General features: G+C 49.4%; 1 protein-coding gene across 1 annotated transcript in view; it reads left to right on the plus strand.

Annotated features, from left to right (window-relative positions):
• The first annotated feature begins 896 nt into the window (after positions 1-896).
• Positions 897-20826, plus strand: part of LOC140430945 (AP-2 complex subunit alpha-2-like) — a 705690-nt gene continuing 685760 nt past the window's right edge. Inside the window, exons 1-2 of the mRNA XM_072518780.1 lie at positions 897-991; positions 16127-16195. Of these exons, the coding sequence (XP_072374881.1) occupies positions 925-991; positions 16127-16195 (136 nt within the window). The 5' untranslated portion in view covers positions 897-924. The remainder of the gene's footprint in view (positions 992-16126; positions 16196-20826) is intronic.

Here is a 20826-nt window from a genome sequence, read left to right on the forward strand (position 1 = left end):
AGAACCCATTTCCTTGTTTTACCCATGTGATTAGCACCTACATAGACCACGACACTGGGATCCCCCCTTCCACTGTAAGTTCCTGTCCAGCCTGGAGGAGCTGTCCGGAACATTGTCTGCTGATTCAGCAGACTCTGGATGGTGAGGCTGGACTGCCTTGAGATTCAGTGGAGTCCTCTGTTGCAATGAGGAATTTAAATTCTGCTTTCAGTTTCCAAGCCTTTCTTTGGAGCATTTTTTGGCGATATTCTTTCACTTTTTGAGCTTTTCTGCAGGTCAGAATGCTTCTTTGATTTTTCCTTGTTTTCCAGGTTTTTGATTTTCTACTGCAGTCTCTGCAAGGTTTTCAGTTCCATTCATCGGCAACACGTTAAAATAGGGTATAGTGCGACAGGTCTTATTCAGGTATTAGTAATCTTAGTTACTTCAACAGTATTAATTGACTACTAGAAACCATATAGGTGGGACAAATGGAAAATAATGATGGTTGGACAGCCTAGAACATTCTTAAATACCGTGATACCAGCATTAGGATTAGGCCATTTGACATCCCCATATGCTCTGCCTTTCAATGAGATCATGGCTGACCCAATTACGGTTTAAATTGCTCTCGCCTGCCTGACTCTCATATTCTGCGATTCCCCTGTTCGGCAAGAATCGATCTCCCTCTGCCTTCAAAATACACAAGGCGGTTGGGGCGGATTCCGGAGCTTGTGGAGGCCGGGCCTGTCACTGACGGTTGGAAAGCAAGGCGGGGATTAGTCGGCGGGGCCGGTGCTAGAGGGGAGGGGATTCGATGTGCGTGGCCACAGTCGTGTGGGCGGGACCGCGAGATGCTGACAGTTGAGGTGGAGCCGCGTGCTGAGGGCGGGGCTAGTTGCTCGCGCCACTGAACAGTTATTGCCACTTGTGCTTTGGGGAAAAATGCCCGTTGTGTCGAAGGGGGATGGGATGAGGGGTTTGGCTGTTTTTATATCGGACATTAGAAACTGTGAGTACGCCCCCCCCCCCCCCCCCCCCCAAATCCGCATACCCAGGATAAACACAAACACCACTGCACGGGTTAAACACAGCTCCCACCAGGGATAAACACCCAGGATAACCCTCCCCCCGGAATAACTCTCTCCCCATCCGCCCGGGATAACCACCCCTCAACTCACCCGGGATAAACCCCCCTTCCTCCACCCCCGGGGTAAGCACCCCCCCCCCCCCCCCCCCAGCTGAGATAACCCGTCCACCCACTTGGGATAAGCCCCCTCCCACCCACCAGGATAAACCCCCCCCCCCTACACCTGAGATCAAACCCCCCCCCCTAGGATAACCAACCCCCTCCTAACCGAAAAATATTCTCCCCCCAGGATAAGCACAACCCTCCACCTGGAGAAGCACTCCCGACACCACCTGGGATAAACATCATCATCATCCCCCAACCAAGGATAAACACACCCACTCTCCACCTGGGAAAATAACCCCCCCCCCCCCTCCACCCAGGATAAACCGCCCCCCCCTTCCTGGACTCGCACTCCTCGGGATAAACACCCCAACAGTGACACCCCACTGGGATAAACACCCCCAGAATTCCATTCCTACCCTCGCCCAGAGTCCACCAATGCCACCAGCCCCACCCCCCCCCCAAATGGCTGAAGCACCCTCTCACCTGGGGTAAACACCCTCATCCCCTCCCCCACCCCTGAGGTAAACATCATCCCCCACCCCCTTTTCCTTTGGGGTAAACTAACTTCATAATCACTGCATAAGCAACCATTATCCCATGCCAGGGTAACCCCCCCCCCCCCTTTCCAGGACAAACATCCACCACATGCCCACTAGAGTAAACGTCCCCCCACAGTGTGAACACCCTCTGGAGAAAGTGTGTGCTAATGCTTTGGGGGAAAGCTAGCAAAGCAAAGAAATATGCAATAAATGGATGGTTTTTGATAAGTGCAAGCGGTTGCAGTGAGCGGTCACAAAAGGCGGCTCCCGTTCAGTAATGCACTTTTGGCCCTTGTCACCCAATTTATGGGTGTAATTTTTTTTTAAACGAAGCCACTTTGTACTTACCGGCCTCTCCTCGGATATGGAATGCCTGTAGAGTGTAAAAACAGGCAGAAGACTCGTAGAAGCTCCAAATCTGATACGGCAGCACCTCGTGGTGAAGGGAAAAAAACATGGCGGAGTCCTCTGATCCTCGACCTCTACTCTGGCGCCAACAGAGAATTGATAGAATACTTTGTAGGGGGTTCCATAAACAAAGGCAGTTGATTGCGGATGTTTCTAGAGCAATTGAGGAAGTGGTGGCTCCCCTTTGGTTAACTTTTGAGAGGGTGGAGCAGGATGGAGGCACAAGGCACGAAGATCCATGAGGTGGAAGCGGTGCTCTCGGATCATAGTGACCCGATTGCCTCTTTGGAGGCTGAGGTTAAGTTGATGGCAGAGACCCAAAAGAGCCAAGGCTGAAGACCAGAGAACTTGGGGGGGGGGGGGGGACGACGACTTTGCTAACCCTCTTGAGGTGGACCGGGCCCACTGGTCACTATGACAGAAACTGAAATCCGGTAATCCACCATGGGCAGTCATAGTCCGTCTTCATAGATTTCTTGATAAAGAGCGAATCTAGAACTGGGTGAATGCCACAAGGAAAGCAGGACATTGGGGTGGAACTGGCAAAGTGACGAACTGGGTTCAACAAGGCCAAGGCGGCGCTTTACAAACAAAAGGTGTGATTCGGAATGGTATACTCAGCTCGACTGTGGGTCATGTTTAAAAACAAGGACCATTACATTAATACGCCGGAGGAGGCAAATTACTTTTGTGAGGAGGAATGAACTAGGAGAGATTTGACTGTGGTTATGGGATGTTTTTTTGGAGTTTTTTGAATTTCGCATGTTCGTACATATATTTCCTGTTTGTATTTTAGTTATTTGGGGTTCCGTATTCTTCTTCTTGCACATGGTAGATGGAGTAGTTTGATTGGTCAATTAGGGGTGTGGACTCTATTTATTGTTTTGTCGAATGTGTATTTTTAGTTTGGATGAGGGACTGGGATAATTGGGTGTCTGGCTCTTTCTGGTTGGGATTTCCCTTTGTTTTTTTCTCTTTCGGACTTGCTGGACAAGGGCCACCTGGCTAGCGGTTTTGCTAGTTAATGGAAACAAAGTGGGGGTGGGGGCTGTGGCTAGATGATTGGGGTGGGAGTGGTTTCTGTTTTGTTTGTTGGATGTGGCATGGGTTTAGGTTGGTTGGGTTTTCTGTATTGGGGTGGGAGGGGGAGGAAATGGGTGCCTGTTTGAGTTGGGAGGAATCGTTAACAGATGTTTGGAAGAGTGCGGGAGAGGTGGGGGGTATTGGGTGAACAACCAGGGGGCAGTTGAAAGTGGGGGGTGGGGGTCGAGAAAATGCTGGTGACGAGGGTCTCTATGTATGAGCCGACGTAGGGGTGGTCATGGCATCCATCTTGAGTGGACCTGGATTCAAGGTAGGTTGGGGCCCAGTTGGAGGTCCTCACAGAGGCGATATGCTGACTATTAGGGAGGGTTTGAAGCCCCCCAACTAAGTTGGTGAAATGGAATGTTAGGGGATTTAATGTTCCAGTTAAAAGGTCTCGGGCGCTTATTCATTTGAGGACTTTGAATGCAGAGGTACTCTTCTTGCAGGAGACACGTGTGGGTGGGGCACGTGTTCCACTTAAATTTTGATTCAAGGTCGAGTGAAGTTCCGAACTTGATCAATAAGAGGATGGCATTTACGACGACTAGAATTTTGAAAGACCCCAAGGGATAATGCAGATTTTATCAAAAGGGTATTGGCAGCCATCCCTGATCTGGACTCACACCAGTTGATTATGGGGGGAGATTTCAATTGTGTATCAGACCTGAGGATGGACAGGTCAAGTCCCAGGTCTCTGGTTACTTCTGGGAGGGCAAGAGAGTTGGCTCTGTTCATGGAGCAGATGGATCCATGGAGATTTAGTCACCCAAAGGAGGGAGTTTTCCTTCTCTCACGTGCACTGGATCGACTCCAGAATAGATTTATTCATAGTGGGAAAGGCGTTACTCCCGGGGGTCGTGGGAGCTGGGTACTCGGTGATACCAATGTCGGACCATGCTCCACGCTATGTGGATGTGTGATTAGAGACGGGCCGAGCCCAGCACCCACCATGGAGGTTGGGCACATCACTCCTGGCAGATAATGGGTTGTGTGAAAGGGTGGCTTTGGCCATAGGGAATTGGGCAGAGTCCAACCAGAATGGGGAGCTCTCGACTTCCATATTCTGGGAAGCGTTGAAGGCAATGATCAGAGGAGAAATAATATTGTACAGGGCCCACAATGTTAAGGCTGGCAGGGCTGAAAGGTTGGTAGACTTAATCTTGGAGTTGCATCGGCAGTACTCCACGGCCCCTATGACAGCGCTGTTGGCAGAGAAAAAGAGGCTATAAATTATGTTTGAGCATGAATCGATGGGGAATGCGGAGAGCCATCTTCGCCATTTGTAAGTGACATTTTATGAGTAAGGGTATAAAGCCAGTCGATTATTGGCTCACCAATTGAGATGGCAGGCAGCAACACGGGAAATAGCTCAGGTTAAAGATGAGGGGGGGAAGAGCTGGTTACTGATCCGGATAAAATTAATGGAGCTTTTGAGATTTATTGCTGGCTATACAAGTCTGAACAGCCGGAGGATGGCTCAGAGGTGGAGGGATTTTTGGGAAGATTGGACTTCCCAGTGGTAGAAAGGGTGAAGAGGGGAGGGGCTGGAGACACTGTTGGGGTTGGAGGAAGTTATAGACTATTTGTTCCATGCAATCGGGGAAAGCACCAGGTGAGGATGGTTTTCCGGCCAAATTTTACAAACTGTTTGCGGCCTTGTTAGCACTGCACTTACTGGTAATGTTCAACGATTCTCTGCTGAGAGGTGTGTTGTCTGCCACGCTGAAGCAGGTCTCAATTTCTCAAATCTCGCAAAAGGGCAAAGATCCCCATGAGTGGTGGTCTTATAGGCCTATTTCACTAAGGTGAGAGGGGCAAGGTTTAGAGTAGATGTACGAGGCAAGTTTTTTTACACAGAGGGTAGTGGGTGCCTGGAACTCGCTACCGGAGGAGGTGGTGGAAGCAGGGACGATAGTGACATTTAAGGGGCATCTTGACAAATACATGAATAGGATGGGAATCGAGGGATACGGACCCAGGAAGTGTAGAAGATTGTAGTTTAGTCGGGCAGCATGGTCGGCACGGGCTTGGAGGGCCGAAGGGCCTGTTCTTGTGCTGTACATTTCTTTGTTCTTTGTCCTTATTAAACACTGACGTGAAAATACTAGCTAAGGTTCTGGTGGAATGTTTGGAGGGGTGCCTACCAGAGTGATCTCTGAGGACCAGACAGGGTTTGTCAGGGGCTGACAGTTGTCATCCAACATCAGGAGGCTTTTGTATATGGTCATGTCGCCCTCTGGAGCAGGTGTCGGAGGTAATCATCTCCATGGATGCGGAGAAGGCCTTTGACCGTGTTGAGTGGAGCTACCTCTTCGAGGTCTTGGGGCAATTTGGGTTTGGTCCTACTTTTATTTCCTAGGTGAAACTGCTATATAATGCCCTCATGGCTAGTGTCTGGACCAATGCTGTGAGCTCAGGATATTTCTAATACAAAGGAGCATGAGACAGGGATGCCTGCAGTCTCCACTATTGTTCATGCTAGTGATTGAACCATTGGCTATTGAGCTAAGATCATCAAGGGACTGAAAAGGTATTGGGAGGGGGTGAGAAAGAAAGAGTCTCTTTACGCGGACAATTTGTTGTACGTTTCTGGTCCTCACAGGTATGGGAGAAATTATGGAACTGTTGAAAAAATGTGATTCTTTTCAGGGTATAGGTTGAATATGAGCAAGAGCGAGATGTTCCCGGTAAATTTCCTGGGGAAGAGGACAGATATGGGGAGGCTGCCTTTTAAGCTGGCCAAGACACTGTTTAGGTATTTAGGGATTGGACACTTGGACACTGTTGCATAAACTGAATTTGACCAGTCTGGTGGAAGAGTTGAAGGGATCCTGAGGAGGTGGGATCCGGATTACACACGGTCAAAATGAACATTTTACCGAGGTTTCCATTTGTTTTCCAGAGTCTTCCGACCTTCCTCCCTAAATCTTTTTTTCTCTAGGGTTGATAGGTTAATCTCTGCCTTTGTTTGGGCGGGGAAGACTAGGATTAAAGCTTTACTGCAGAGAGGGCGACAATTGGGTGGGTTGGCGCTACCAAACCTGATGCTCTATTACTGGGTGGCAAACATTGGGAATGTGCGAAGATGTTTGGAGGAGCCTGGTGAGGGATGGGGTTGGATGGATAAGGCCTCTTGCGTATGTTATGGCCCCTCTTCCATTCTCCCTGGCCAAACTCTCAATGAGCCCTATGGTAATGGCATCTTTAAGAATTTTGAATCTGTATAGACAACATTTTGGACTGGGAACATGTTTTACTGTCACCAATCTGTGGGAATCATAAGTTTGCACACTCAACTGGACGCAATGTGCAGGATATGGAGGAGAAGAGGGGTTGAGAGGTTCAGGGATTTATTTGTGTAAGGTAGGTTTGCGAATCTAGAGGAGAAATTTCAACTCTCGAGGGAGAGTACATTCAGGTAGTTGCAGGTGAGGAACTTTATTCAGAAAGAGTTGTCCTCGTTCCCCCAGTTGCTGAGACACAAGCTAATAGATAGGATTATATCGTGGGATGCAATGGGGCAAGGGAAGATCTCCGAAAAATGTGAGTGGTTGCTGGAGACAGGAAAATGATCACAAGAAGAGGTGAGGGGGAAGTGGCAATTAGAGTTGGGCCTAGAGCTAGAGGGAAATCATAATTGTCACAAGTAGGCTTACATACTGCAATGAAGTTACTGTGAAAAGCCCTTAGTCGCCACATTCAGACACCTGTACAGGTACACAGAGGGCAAATTCAGAATGTCCAAATTACCTAACAGCATGTCTTTTGGGACTTGTGGGAAGAAATTGGCGCACCCGGAGGAAACCCACGCGGACACTGGGAGAAGGTGCAGACTGCGCACAGACAGTGACCCAAGCCGGGAATCGAACCTGGGACCCTGGCGCTGTGAAGCAACAGTGCTAACCACTATGCTACCGTGGTGTGGATTGAGATCATGCAGAGAGTGAACTTTACCTTCCCCTGAGCTAGGTTGAACCTGATACAATTTGAAGTGGTACATAGAGTGCTCTTAATGAAGATGCTATTGAGTGGGTTCTTTCCTGAGGTGGAGGACAGGTGTGAGCGTTGTTCAGGGAGGCCTGCAAATATCACTCACACATGTTCAGGTCCTGCCCCAAGTTCGTTAGGTTCTGGGTCTCACTTTTTGAGATCATGTTGGAGATTGTTGGGGTCAGACTGGAGCCATATCCGCTGTTGGCGATCTTTGGGGTGTCAGACTCCTCGGAGCTCCTTGAGGGGGGTGGGGGGAGGGGGGGGGAAGTCTGATGTCTTAGTCTTTGCCTCCTTCGTGGATCGGAGGCGAGTCCTGCTTGGATGGAGGTCGACAGTGCCACCCAGGGCCTCGGCATGGTTGCATGAACTGGCAGAATTCTTGCAATTGGGAAAAAAATAAATATACCCTGAGAGGGTCGGAAGAAAGGTTCTTTTCCAGGTGGATGCCGTTCATTCCTTTCTGTAAGGAACTGTTTGTGGCCAGAAGCTAGGGGAATGGGGTGGGAGGGTTAGGAGGGGAGGCGTTAAGGGAGGGAGGACAGGGGCTGGGGGTGGGGGGGGGGGAATAGGGGATTTAGGTTTGTTGCTGTTACTTTGTTACAATAAAAATGACAAGCTGTTTGTATGATATAATTAAGCCTTTGTATGGAAGAATTAAATAATGTTTAGAATAAAATATACTTAAATTTTTTTTTAAAAAAAGAGACGTGCAGAGGAAAAGATGCAGCTTGGACATAAATCTGCTCTGCACCCTAATTAGCATCAATACATATTTCCCATAGTGGTGGTCGGACAGGAAGATAAGATGGTCAAGAAGGCATAGCGAATACCTGTCCTTATTAGCTGTGGTAAAGAATATAAAACTGGACATTTGTGCTGAAATTGTATAAAACATTACTAAGGCCGCAGTTGGAGTAGTGTGTGCAGTTCTGGTCACCGCACTATAGGAAATATGTGATGACACATACTCCGAGTTCAAGATTCTCTTACGGTTAACGTGCAGGTTCAGTCGGCAGTTAGGAAGGCAAATGCAATGTTAGCATTCAGGTCGCGAGGACTAGAATACAAGAGCAGGGATTTACTTGAGGCTGTATAAGACTCTGGTAAGAACCTGTTTGGAGTATTGTGAGCAGTTATGGGCCTCATATCGAAGGAAGGATGTGCTGACCTTGGAAGGGTCCAGAGGAGGTTCACAAGAATGACCCCTGTAATCATAGATTATCATAGAATTTACAGTGCAGAAGGAGGCCAGTCGGCCCATCGAGTCTGCACCGGCATATGAAGAGCTTGTCATATGAGGAGCGGTTGAGAACTCTTGTTTTGTCATCGTTGGGGTTTAGTAGGATGAGAGGGGATCTTATTGAAATTTAAAGGATACGGAGAGGCCTAATTAGAATGGACGTGGAGAAGATATTTCCACTAGTAGGAAAACTAGAACCCGAGAGCACAGCCTCAGACTGAAGGGATGATCCTTTAAAACAGAGATGAGGAGGAATGTCTTTAGCCGGAGGGTGGTAAATCTGTGGAACTCTTTGCCGCTGAAGGTTGAGGAGGCCACATCACTGAGTGTCTATACGACAGAGATCGATAGGTTCTTGATTAATAAGGGGATCAGGGATTAAGGGGAGAAGGCAGGAGAATGGGGATGAGAAACACATCAGCCATGATTGAATGGCGAGGAGACTTGATGGGCCGAATGGCCTAATTCTGCTCCTATGTCTTATGGTTTTATGGACACTAGAGATGGTACAGAACCGATTCATGAGGATGTTACCAGGACTGGAGAATTTGAAATCTGAGCAAAGGTTGGATAGGCTGGTGTTGTTTCCTTTGGAACAGACTGAGGGGAGATTTAATTGAAGTGTAGAAACTGATAGGAACTAAAACAGTGTGGATATGAAGTCCCTAGTCCCCTTTATTAAGGCTACCTTAACTCGGGTAACAGGTCGGAGATTTAGAGGTGATTTGAGGAGGGATTATTTCAACAAAAGCATGAAGAGGATTTGGAATTCACTGCCTGGAAGTGTGGTAGAGACAGAAACACTGATTTTTTTGTCATAGAATTTACAGTGCAGAAGGAGGCCATTCGGCCCATCGAGTCTGCGCCGGCTCTTGGAAAGAGCACGCTACCCAAGCCCACACCATCCTATCCCCGTAACCCAGTAACCCAATTCAACCAACACTAAGGGCAATTTTGGACATTAAGGGCAATTTAGCATGGCCAATCCACCTAACCTGCACATCTTTGGACTGTGGGAGGAAACTGGAGCACCCGGAGGAAACCCACGCACGCATGGGGAGAACGTGCATACTCCACACAGACAGTGACCCAGCCGGGAATCGAACTTGGGACCCTGGAGCTGTAAAGCAATTGTGCTAACCACTATGCTACCGTGCTGCCCTGATATTGAAGGTTCTTGAGATTATTTTGAAATACCGTGCAGGACATCACGGCAGAAGTTCCTTAGGATAGTGTCCGAGGCCCAATCATCTTCAGCTGTTTCATCAATAATCTTCCTTCCATCAGAAGGTCAAATATGGGGATGTTCGCTGATGACTGCTCAGTGTTCAGCACCATTTGCGACTCCTCAGATACTGAAGCAGTCCATTCCCAAATTCAGGATGACCTGGGCAATATCCACGCTTGAACTGACAAATGCCAAGTAAAATTCACGGCAGGCAATGACCATCTCCACTAAGAAAGAATCTAACCATTGCCTCTTGACATTCAATGGTATTACCATCACTGAATCCCCCACTATCAACATCCTGGAGGGGTTACCATTGACCAGAAACTGAACTGGACTAGCCATATAAATACTGTGGCTGCAAGAGCAGGACAGATGCTAGGAACCCTGTGGCGAGTAGCTTACCCCCTGACTCCCCAAAGTCTGTCTACCATCTACAAGGCACACCATCAACAAGGCACAAGTTAGGAATGTAATGGAATATTCCCCACCTGCCTGGATGAGTGCAGCTCCAACAACACTCAAGAGGCTTACCACCATCCAGGACAAAGCAGCCCGCTTGATTACTAGACGGTCCACAAACAATGGCAGCAGTGTGTAACATCTACAAGACGCACTGCAGGAACTCACAAAGGCTCCTTAGGCAGCATCCTCCAAACCCACGACCACTACCGTCTGGGAGGACAAGAGTAGCAGATACCTGGGAACACCACCACCTGGGAGTTCCCTCCAAGTCACTCACCTTCCTGACTTGGAAATATATCATTGTTCCCTCAATGTCGCTGGGCCAAAATCCTGGAACTATCCCCCCTAACAGCACTGTGGGTGTATCTATATCTCAAAGACTGCAGCAGTTCAAGCTGGCAGCTCACCACCACCTTTTCAAAGGCAATTAGGAATGCACAATAAATATTGGCCTAGCCAGCAACGCCGGCATCCCATGAGTGAAAAGAAAAACCTTACAAGCCTATGCACGAAGAGGTGGAAAGTGAGATTAAGCTGGATAGCTCCTTGTAAGCCTGTGTGAAACTGATGGACTGAATGACCTTCCATACTGTCAATTTCTATAATCAGGATTAGTTTCCCCCTGCCTGCCCCGCTCCACCCATCAAGTCCAATTGTGGCCAATTCTACTATCCATTCTTAGAATAACATCACACCGCCGCATTCTGACTTAAACATGTCATGTTGGAACCTAAGAGGTTCAAAGTCGCTCCCGATAACTTACTGTAATTTAGCAAACTGATCTTTGACAGGGCATTAGCAATATCAATAATACTTGAGCAGAGTTGACAGCAGATTCTTCGATCTTGTTGGTGCTTGTGATTTGTCTTTCACATGAGTGCCTGATGGGGAGACTCTGGCAGATTTTCCCAAAGGAATGTTTTGTTTTCCGGACAGCTGGAAGTTCATTCTACTATATATAAGTAGTGGGAGCAGCAGGGTGTGGGGTAATACCAGGTATTGCGGTACCTGAGAGGTGGATGACCATTGGCTAGACCCAGGAGTCCACCATTTGCTGATGTACATAGCTCCGCCCTGAGAAGCGGAGTATAAGGACCAATGCCATCCCAGCAGCCTTCACTTTCTGTATCGAAGCTGCTGGGTAACAGTTCTAGCAGATTAAAGCCTATTAATTATGACTCACCTTGTCTCGAGAGTAATTGATTGCGCATCAATTTAATCTGCTACAACTTCAGTTGAAAGGATGGATCTCCGTATCAAACTGGAGTGCCTTCAGCTCAGCCCCCACGCGGACAACTCTGCTGCTTTCTTCATACATTGGCTGGCGTACTTTAAGGGCTACCTCGACACAGCCGCCGACACCCCCACGGAAAGACAAAAGATGCACCTTCTACGCTCGCGGGTCAGCCCTGTGATCTACCCTCTGATCGAGGAGGCGGAGAATTATGCTGCAGCGATTGAGCTGCTAGAAGGACATTATATCCGCCCTGTGAACCAGGTCTACGCTCGTCACCTGCTGGCGACTAGGAGGCAAAGCCCCGAGGAAACGTTGGAAGACTTCTACCGGGCGCTGCTGGTGCTGGGCCGAAGCTGTGGCTGCCCGCCAGTTTCGGGGAATGAGCACACGGAACTTTTGATCAGGGATGCTTTCGTGGCAGGTATAACCTCCCCCGATATCCGCCAAAGGCTCCTAGAAATGGACACTCTGGGACTTACTGAGGCACGGGGCCCTGGCGGGGTCCATGGACGTTGCATATAAAAACGCGCTGGCTTTTGCTCCCAGACGCGCGGCGGCCCCCTGGGCTGCATGGCACCCCGTTGCGGCAGCCCCTCAGACCTTCCCCCTGACCCCGCAAGCCTGCACGGCGAGACGGCCTGCTACCGCCGTCGGACAACGCTGTTTCTTCTGCGGGCAGGCGAATCATCCCCGCCCGCGCTGCCCGGCCCGCACCGCGACCTGCAAAGGGTGCGGCAAGAAGGACCACTATGTCGGGGTCTGCCAGGCCTGTGCCGTGGCCGCGGTCTCCAGCGACTCGGCAGCCCCCCTTTCAGGCCCTGGCCGGCCACCGCCGCCTCCCTATCCTCAGGCCGCATGCGACCTGCGAGCGCGGCCATTTTGCCCCCCCGGCCACCACGCTGGACGGGTGGGCGCCGCCATTTTCTTCATCCCCGGACTCCATGTGCGACCTATGTCTGACGCCATCTTGGATGGGGCCCCAGGCCCCCAACACAGCCGACTACATGCTGCCCGCCCAGAACTCTCCATTACTGCAGCTGGCCTCGGTGACTCTGGACCAGAGTCAGCCCCGGGCGCTTACGAAAGCTACAACGACGATCTCCATCAACGGCCACGTGACGTCGTGCTTGATCGACACTGGGAGCACGGAAAGCTTTGTTCACCCCGACACGGTAAGGCGCTGTTCTCTTGTCACCCATCCCGTAAACCAAAGGATCTCCCTGGCCTCCGGGTCACACGCGGTGGAGATAAAGGGGTTCTGCCTAGCAAACCTCACTGTCCAAGGCAGGGAATTCCACAATTTCCATCTGTACGTCCTGCTGCACCTCTGCGCAGCCACCCTCCTTGGGCTGGATTTCCAGTGCCATCTGCAAAGCCTGACTTTTAAATTTGGCGGCCCTATACCCCCCCCCCCCCCTTACTGTCTGCGGCCTCGCGACCCTTAAGGTCGACCCGCCTTCCCTGTTTGCGAACCTCACCCCGGATTGCAAACCCGTCGCCACCAGGAGCAGACGGTACAGTGCCCAGGACTGGACCTTTATCAGGTCGGAGGTCCAAAGGCTGCTGAGGGAAGGGATCATCGAAGCGAGCAACAGTCCCTGGAGGGCTCAAGTAGTGGTGGTAAAGACCGGGGAGAAACATAGGATGGTCATTGACTACAGCCAGACCATCAGGTTTACGCAGCTGGATGCATACCCTCTCCCCCATATAGCCGACCTGGTGATCAGGATTGCGCAATACAAGGTTTTCTCCACGGTGGATCTCAAGTCTGCCTACCGTAATGGTGACCGCCCGTACACTGCCTTCGAAGCAGATGGGCGGCTCTATCACATTTTAAGGGTTCCCTTCGGTGTCACGAACGGGGTCTCGGTCTTCCAACGAGAGATGGACCGAATGGTTGACCGGTACGGCTTACGTGCAATGTTCCCGTATCTTGATAATGTCACCATCTGCGGCCATGACCAGCAGAACCACGACACCAACCTCCGAAAATTTCTCCAGACCGCGAATATCCTTAATCTGACTTACAATAAGGATAAATGCGTGTTTTGCACCGACCGTCTAGCCATTCTAGGCTACGTAGTGCGAAGTGGAGTCATAGGCCCCGATTCTGAGCGCATGCGCCCCCTCATGGAGTTCCCCCTCCGTCACTGCTCCAAGGCCCTAAAGCGCTGCCTCGGCTTCTTCAGCTATTATGCACAATGGGTCCCCAATTACGCAGACGAGGCTCGACCCCTGATCCAGTCCACAACCTTCCCCCTGTCGACGGAGGCTCGCCAGGCCTTCAGCCGCATCAAAGCAGACATTGCTAAAGCCACGATGCGCGCCATCGACGAGTCCCTCCCCTTCCAGGGGTCGAGAGCGATGCGTCCGACATAGCTCTGGCGGCCACCCTCAACCAAGCGGGCAGGCCCGTGGCTTTCTTCTCCCGTACCCTCCATACTTCCGAAATTCGCCCCTCCTCGGTCGAAAAGGAGGCCCAGGCCATAGTAGAAGCTGTGCGACACTGGAGGCATTACCTGGCCGGCAGGAAATTCACTCTCCTCACGGACCAATGGTCGGTTGCCTTCATGTTCGATAATGCGCAACGGGGCAAGATTAAGAACGACAAGATCTTGCGGTGGAGGATCAAACTCTCCACCTACACTTCCGAGATCTTGTACCGTCCGGGGAAGCTGAACGAGCCTCCTGATGCCCTGTGCCGTGGCACTTGTGCCACCGCACAAGTGGACCGCCTCCGATTCCTCCACGAGGACCTCTGCCACCCGGGGGTCACTCGTTTCTTTCATTTTATCAAGACCCGCAACCTGCCCTACTCCATCGAGGAGGTCAGGACCCCCACCAGGGACTGCCAAATCTGCACGGAGTGAAAACCGTACTTCTACCGGCCAGAGAAGGCGCACCTGATAAAGGCTTCCCGTCCCTTTGAATGCCTCAGTCTGGAGTCTCCACCGACCGCAACACGTACTTCCTGAACGTGATTGACGAGTACTCCCGGTTCCCATTCGCCATCCCCTGCCCAGAAATGACCACAACCACCGTCATCAAGGCCCTCCTGGATATCTTTACACTGTTCGGTTTCCCCGCATACATTCACAGTGATAGGGGGTCCTCCTTTTATGAGTGACAAACTGCGCCAATTCCTGCTCAGCAAAGGCATCGCCTCGAGCAGGACGACCAGTTACAACCCCCGGGGAAACGGGCAGGTTGAGAGGGAGAACGGCACGGTCTGCAAGACCGTCCTGCTGGCCCTACGGTCCAGGAATCTCCCAGTCTCCCGCTGGCAGGAAGTTCTCCCGGTGGCCCTTCACTCCATCAGGTCGCTGCAAAGGTCGGGCAGCACGGTAGCATAGCGGTTAGCGCAATTGCTTCACAGCTCCAGGGTCCCAGGTTCGATTCCCGGCTGGGTCACTGTCTGTGCGGAGTCTGCACGTTCTTCCCATGTGTGCGTGGGTTTCCTCCGGGTGCTCCGGTGTCCTCCCACAGTCCAAAGATGTGCAGGTTAGGTGGATTGGCCATGCTAAATTGCCCTTAGTGTCCAAAATTGCCCTTAGTGTTGGTTCAATGGGGTTACTGGGTTATGGGGATAGGGTGGTCTGGGCTTGGGTAGGGTGCGCTTTCCAGGAGCCGGTGCAGACTCGATGGGCCGAATGGCGGCCTCCTGTACTGTAAATTCTATGAAATCTATGCTCTGTACTACCACAAATCAGACACCTCATGAACGTCTCCTTGTTTTCCCCAGGAAGTCCTCCTCCGGGACCTTGCTCCCAACCTGGCTAGCGGCACCCGGACCCATCCTGCTTCGGAAACATGTGAGGGCGCACAAGTCGGACCCGTTGGTCGAGAGGGTCCACCTGCTGCATGCCAACCCCCAGTACGCCTATGTAGTGTTCCCTGACGGCCGGCAAGACACGGTCTCCCTTCGGGACCTGGCGCCCGCCGGAGGCCCACGAGCACCCGCACCAGTGCCCCCACCCCCACCCTCCCCACAGCACCTGACCGGAGGGTCAGTACTCCCGCCGCCCCTGCCTAGGCCCGAACAAGCACCGACGCCCCCTACCCTGCCCACTTTTCGCCCCAACAGCGCCGCCTAGGGGTGACAAAGCTGCCTGGGAGGACGACACCACGTTCCCGGAGTCGCAACCGCCGGGATCCCCATCAGGATCACCGGCGAAGCTCAGAGGCTCCAAAAGGACGACCAGGCCACCCGATCGACTGATTGCTGCACCATGAACACTTTGCTATTACCCTCGACATCACGGCACCTCCATACCTGGTCCTACCATGCGAAAGGCGACATTAACGCTGGCAATCACCCCGCCGGGCTCTTTTTTAATGGGGTGAATGTGGTAATACCAGGTATTGCGGTACCTGAGAGGTGGATGACCATTGGCTAGACCCAGGGGTCTACCGTTGGCTGATGTACATAGCTCCGCCCTGAGAGGCGGAGTATAAGAACCGATGCCGTCCCAGCAGCCTTCACTTTCTGTATCAAAGCTGCTGGGGAACAGTACAAGCAGATTAAAGCCTATTTTTTATGACTCACCTTGTCTCGAGAGTAATTGATTGCGCATCAGGGTGTAACAGGGTGGACAAGATAATTGAAGGTTGATGATTATCCCTCTTTCTAGTCCCAGGCAATATCATGTGTATATATACAGTACATAAAATTCAGTAAAATTATTTTTGTTTTCGAGTTTAATTGTGTAAGTTCACCTTGGACAACAAATATTTATCCTTGTATTCCTCCATGCAGGCAAAAGCAAAGAAGCAGAAATAAAGCGAATCAATAAAGAATTGGCAAATATCCGTTCCAAATTTAAAGGTAAGATCGAGCCTGTAGGGTTTAGGAGTCTTCTGATTATAAGCTGGATCAGTAACTTATAAGGCCAAGAGTTCAAATTCAGCACTCAGACAAAAATAACCAGGAAAGTTGCAGTTATTATCGGAAATTATTGTTATCTTGGATTATCAAGAACTGAAAGGACTGAAACCAAGTTACCTCTCGTCATTTGGTGATTTTAAAGTTGTATTTGAAAAAGAATTGCTGAACATGAGGCAGATTAGTGAGCGCACCCATAAGGAAAGTATACACAGGATAGAGTTAATGAGGGAATCCAGGGGACAGTACACGTGAGACAATGTGGAGTTCCAGAGTGCACAAGTTAGAGTGAAAGAGAATCCAGAGGGCAGTGTACACAAGACAAGGTTAGTGGGGCGATCAAAGGGGACAGTGTACACGAGACAAAGTTAGTGAGGAGACCCAGAGGGGCAGTGTACACAAGACAGAGTTAATGGGGGATTCATTGAATCAGAGAATTTTTACAGTGCAGAAGGAGGCCATTTGGCCCATCGAGTCTGCACTGGCTCTTGAAAAGAGCACCCCACCCAAGGTCAACACCCCCACCCTATCCCCATAACCCAGTAACCCCACCAACACCAAGGGATTCAGAGGGTCAGTGTACATGAGACAGAGTCAGTGAGGATATCTAGGGGGCAGTGTACATGAGTTTGTGAGGTGAGCCGGAGGCACACTGTACACAAGACTGTGTTATTGAGGGGATCCAGATGGACAGTGTACCTGTAGAATTTATGAATTTTGCTTTGTACATGCCAATATTCTGCAGACCATCCTGTACTGATATGTGGAGTAAGATATACCTTGTAGAATGTAAAAGTCATGGTGCTCTTGCTGTGGCCAGCTGGGTTAAAGCATTATTAGAATTCAGCTTCTTCCTCTTTTTAAATCTTCCCCCCCCAACAATTCTTTGATTAATTTAGCCCCTTTGAACCATAAGTTGTTACATTTGATTCCACTGGGCAAAGTTGGAATTTTTTTGCACTAAAATTACTGCAGTTATAAAAGTGGTGCACCTAGCCTGCCCTTGAGATCTCTTTAAACCTGGAAAAGCAGCGTGCCATATGGTTCTGATGAGAAATTACGGTGGGTGTAGTGGATGTGCTGAAGCAAAGTTATTTCCCCAGGCATAGTTTGAAGTAAAATGAGATTCAAGTACTTGTTGGTGCCCAGTGCTAATACTGGTTAAAGTTACAGTTCCTCTTGAGAATTCAGGTAAACCTAGGATTACGATCACCCAAAGTCACATGCTGCTTCAGGAATTATTGTGTCTTGTATGTCTGCCTGTCATGGGTTTCAAATGCTGTAGAATGTAGGAAGGAACACATGAAAAATGAAACTTTGGAACTGAAGGGAGGTGGGTGTCCCGCTCTCTAAACTCTCCCTGATTTTCTACAGAGTGGGGATCACAGCCCTCTAACCTACCCTGTCCTTCTACAGAGTTGGGGTCCTGCCCTCTAACCTATCCGTGACTTTCTACAGAGCGGGGGTACATGCCCTCTAACCTATCTCTGACTTTCTACAAAGCGGAGGTTCCCACACTCTCCTATCCCTGACTTTCTACAGAGTGGGTGTCCCCACTCTTTTACTTATCCCTGACTTTGTAGAAAGTGGAGGTTCCCCATTCTCTAACTTTCTACTTTGCTCCACCTGCTCTTTCCCACTTTTTCAATAGCAATGAACCTATCTGTAGTTTTCTGTGGTTCGCTGTAACACTGATTGTAACAAGGACTGTAGTAACAGTAGGTTTATTTAACTAGTTGTGCAGTTGGAAGAAACACTTGCGTTGTGCCTGAAGTCCCCGGGGGATATCTGGCACACTCCCAGCCCCTGGAGCTAGAGGGTGAAGGCTTCATCACGTAGTGACGTGACAGACTACATCCTGCCTGAATGAAGTGTAACAATGTATGCAGTGAAAACTGTGTACAAAAGTAAGAAGGTATTCAACAGTGCGCTATGGTTTGTGTGAATAGTGAAACACAGATTGGGCTCTTACAACTTGGTGCATAGCCCATTGTATGTACTCTACCCCCTTCTTTGAACATGCAGTGGGTGGGAACAACAGAAGACAAAACAAATCTATGTTCACCAGTCCAAACAGTCTATGTGGATACAGAATCCCAATATCATATGTTGGGCCTGCTTATACACCCAGAGCATGTGATAACACCAACAGGTGGAGGGGAGTCTGTTCTGTGGCCTGTGGCTATTTTGCTGGACTCATGCACACCTTGTGTACATGTATTGTACAGACATGGGACCTGCTGCTTTGTACTCTGATGATGTCTCCATGAACGTGGTGTAGGGGGTCTGTAGTCAAGGCAAGATGAGTTGTAGAATACGCTGCCAGTGATGGCTCTGATACTTGCAAGAGGTAACGGCAATTGCGTACGCACTGATTGCCGTTGGAAGCTACCAGGGTTGCAGGGCCTTGTTGTTGACCACCGCCAACTGGTCATGGCCATGTGTGGTCTGGATCTGGACTGTTTGGCTTGGTGCTAGAGGGCGAAGCCTTTGAACATGTCGATTGAAATGTGCCTTGTTGAGCAGTCTGTGTTGCAACAGTGCACCTTGTACGTTAGAGTCAGGTTTGGGCTGGAACAGAGCCTTGGCAGTGGAAATTGTGCACCTGGGGAAAATGTCTGTGTGGCTGAGGGCAGACCCTGTCAGGCAAAATACATTTGCTGAATAACACAGCATAGTAATCAGTGTACTCCCGTGCACACTTTTCCAAGAGGTGTTTGGCTGAGGGTAACGCTCTTTCTGCTAGCCTGTTTAACTGTGGGTGGAGGGAGCTGTTTTTGATGTGCGTGAAGTCTCAGATGCTTGCAAAATTCTGAAACTCCTCAGAGACAACTTGGAGCATTGTCTGTCATGATTGGCTGCTGGATGCCATGTGTGACAAAGTGTTTCTTAGCTTGATGATCACCGAACTGCTGGTTGCGTTCAGAAGGTAGTTGAGTTTGAGCCACCCAGAATATGAGTCAATGAGGACCAAGTACTGTTTATCATTCCACTGAAAAATACCTGCCGCTGTGAACACCCACTGGAAGTCTGGGACCTCATACAGATGTAGTGGTTCCTTTGCTTGGTGTGGCTTTAGTGCATTACAAGGTGAGCATCTTGAGACTTCCTTGTCTATATCAGCATACATAGAGGGCAGTAAAGCTATTCTTTGGCCCAGACTTTAGTCGCTTCCAACCCAGGGTGCCCTTGGTGCAGTTGCTGGGTGTAGTACTGCTGGAGGAATAACAAATCATTGACCACACAGGAATCGGCCATCTAGTATGGTTAGTTCTTTTCCGAAGACACAGAATATGCAGAGTTCATGAGGAAGCTCCCTGTAAGATTCTGATCAACCTTTCGTTATTATGTCATACAATCGTACGCATGTGACGCCCGCTTGTAAAGCCTGCTTAAGCTCCTGGATATGATGAAAAGACAATACTTCTTTTTGCATTACGTGATCGATCTGGTTAGGAAAGGCTCTCGAGATGGTATCAGCAAGATAGCGTTCCTTTATGCTTTTGTATACGACGTTGATATTATAACCTAGAACCTTAACACCATGTGTTGCAGCTGTGCAGACGCAGTGTGGACATGCTTCTTCAGCATGGTTATGAACGGTTGTGGCCTGTTTCAATGGTTGCGGGACGGCCGTGTATGAAATCGTAACATTTCTGACATGCAAAAACTAAGGCAAGGAGTTCTTTCTCTATTTGTACTGTTATGGGCCAGGGTTTAGAGAACTCCAAAGTGTATCATGGAGTTCACCTGACCCACAACTTTTAATAGATTGTGGTACGGGGAGCACACGGCCCACTCTACAGGTGTGGTACAGCAGAAATGGAAAAGTATATTTGAAAGCAAAACAATGTTTATTCTATGAACTCAAGTTAACCTTTTTAAAACATACAGTGAACATCTTAATAACCATTAATTCAAATACAACCCCAAAGGCTACAACTAAGTAATGCTTACGCTGTCCTTTTTATATCCAGAAGACTTACAAAAAACATAACCTTTAACAGAAGCACATCAGGTTAAGGTCACTACTGAAAACATTTATAATTCCGAATTCACAAAACGATCAAGAGATAGTATTTTCATGGCAGAGAGATCAACAGTACACCTGCTCTGTCTGGCTTCAGCTCCAACACTGAAAACTAAACTAAAACACACCCTGCAGCAAACAGCCTAAAACACAAGTAAAAAGCTGACGACAGCCCAGCTCCACACACTCTCTGACACCACTGCAGTAGTAAACACCCATTTCTTAAAGGTACTCTCACTACAGATATTTATATACACACCCATTTATAAACACCCATTTCTTAAAGGTACTCTCACATGACACCTCCCCCAAGAAACAAAAAATAAACCATCAACTTCAAGATGGTTTCATTTTTCACCTTTTCACCATTCTTAAGAAATGCACACGAAATATACTTTTTCGGTTCAAAAAACAACACATGCAAACAAGTATGATAATATAGTCCATTTTTGTTAGTTCCTCCAACTGAAATCCTTCTCAATTGACAGTCTCTGTGAGCAAGAAGGTCTCTGCACGGTCCATCCATTCCTCTACGCCTCGGCAT

The sequence above is a fragment of the Scyliorhinus torazame genome, chromosome 10 (genome assembly GCF_047496885.1).
Source record: "Scyliorhinus torazame isolate Kashiwa2021f chromosome 10, sScyTor2.1, whole genome shotgun sequence".
NCBI lineage: Eukaryota > Metazoa > Chordata > Chondrichthyes > Carcharhiniformes > Scyliorhinidae > Scyliorhinus > Scyliorhinus torazame.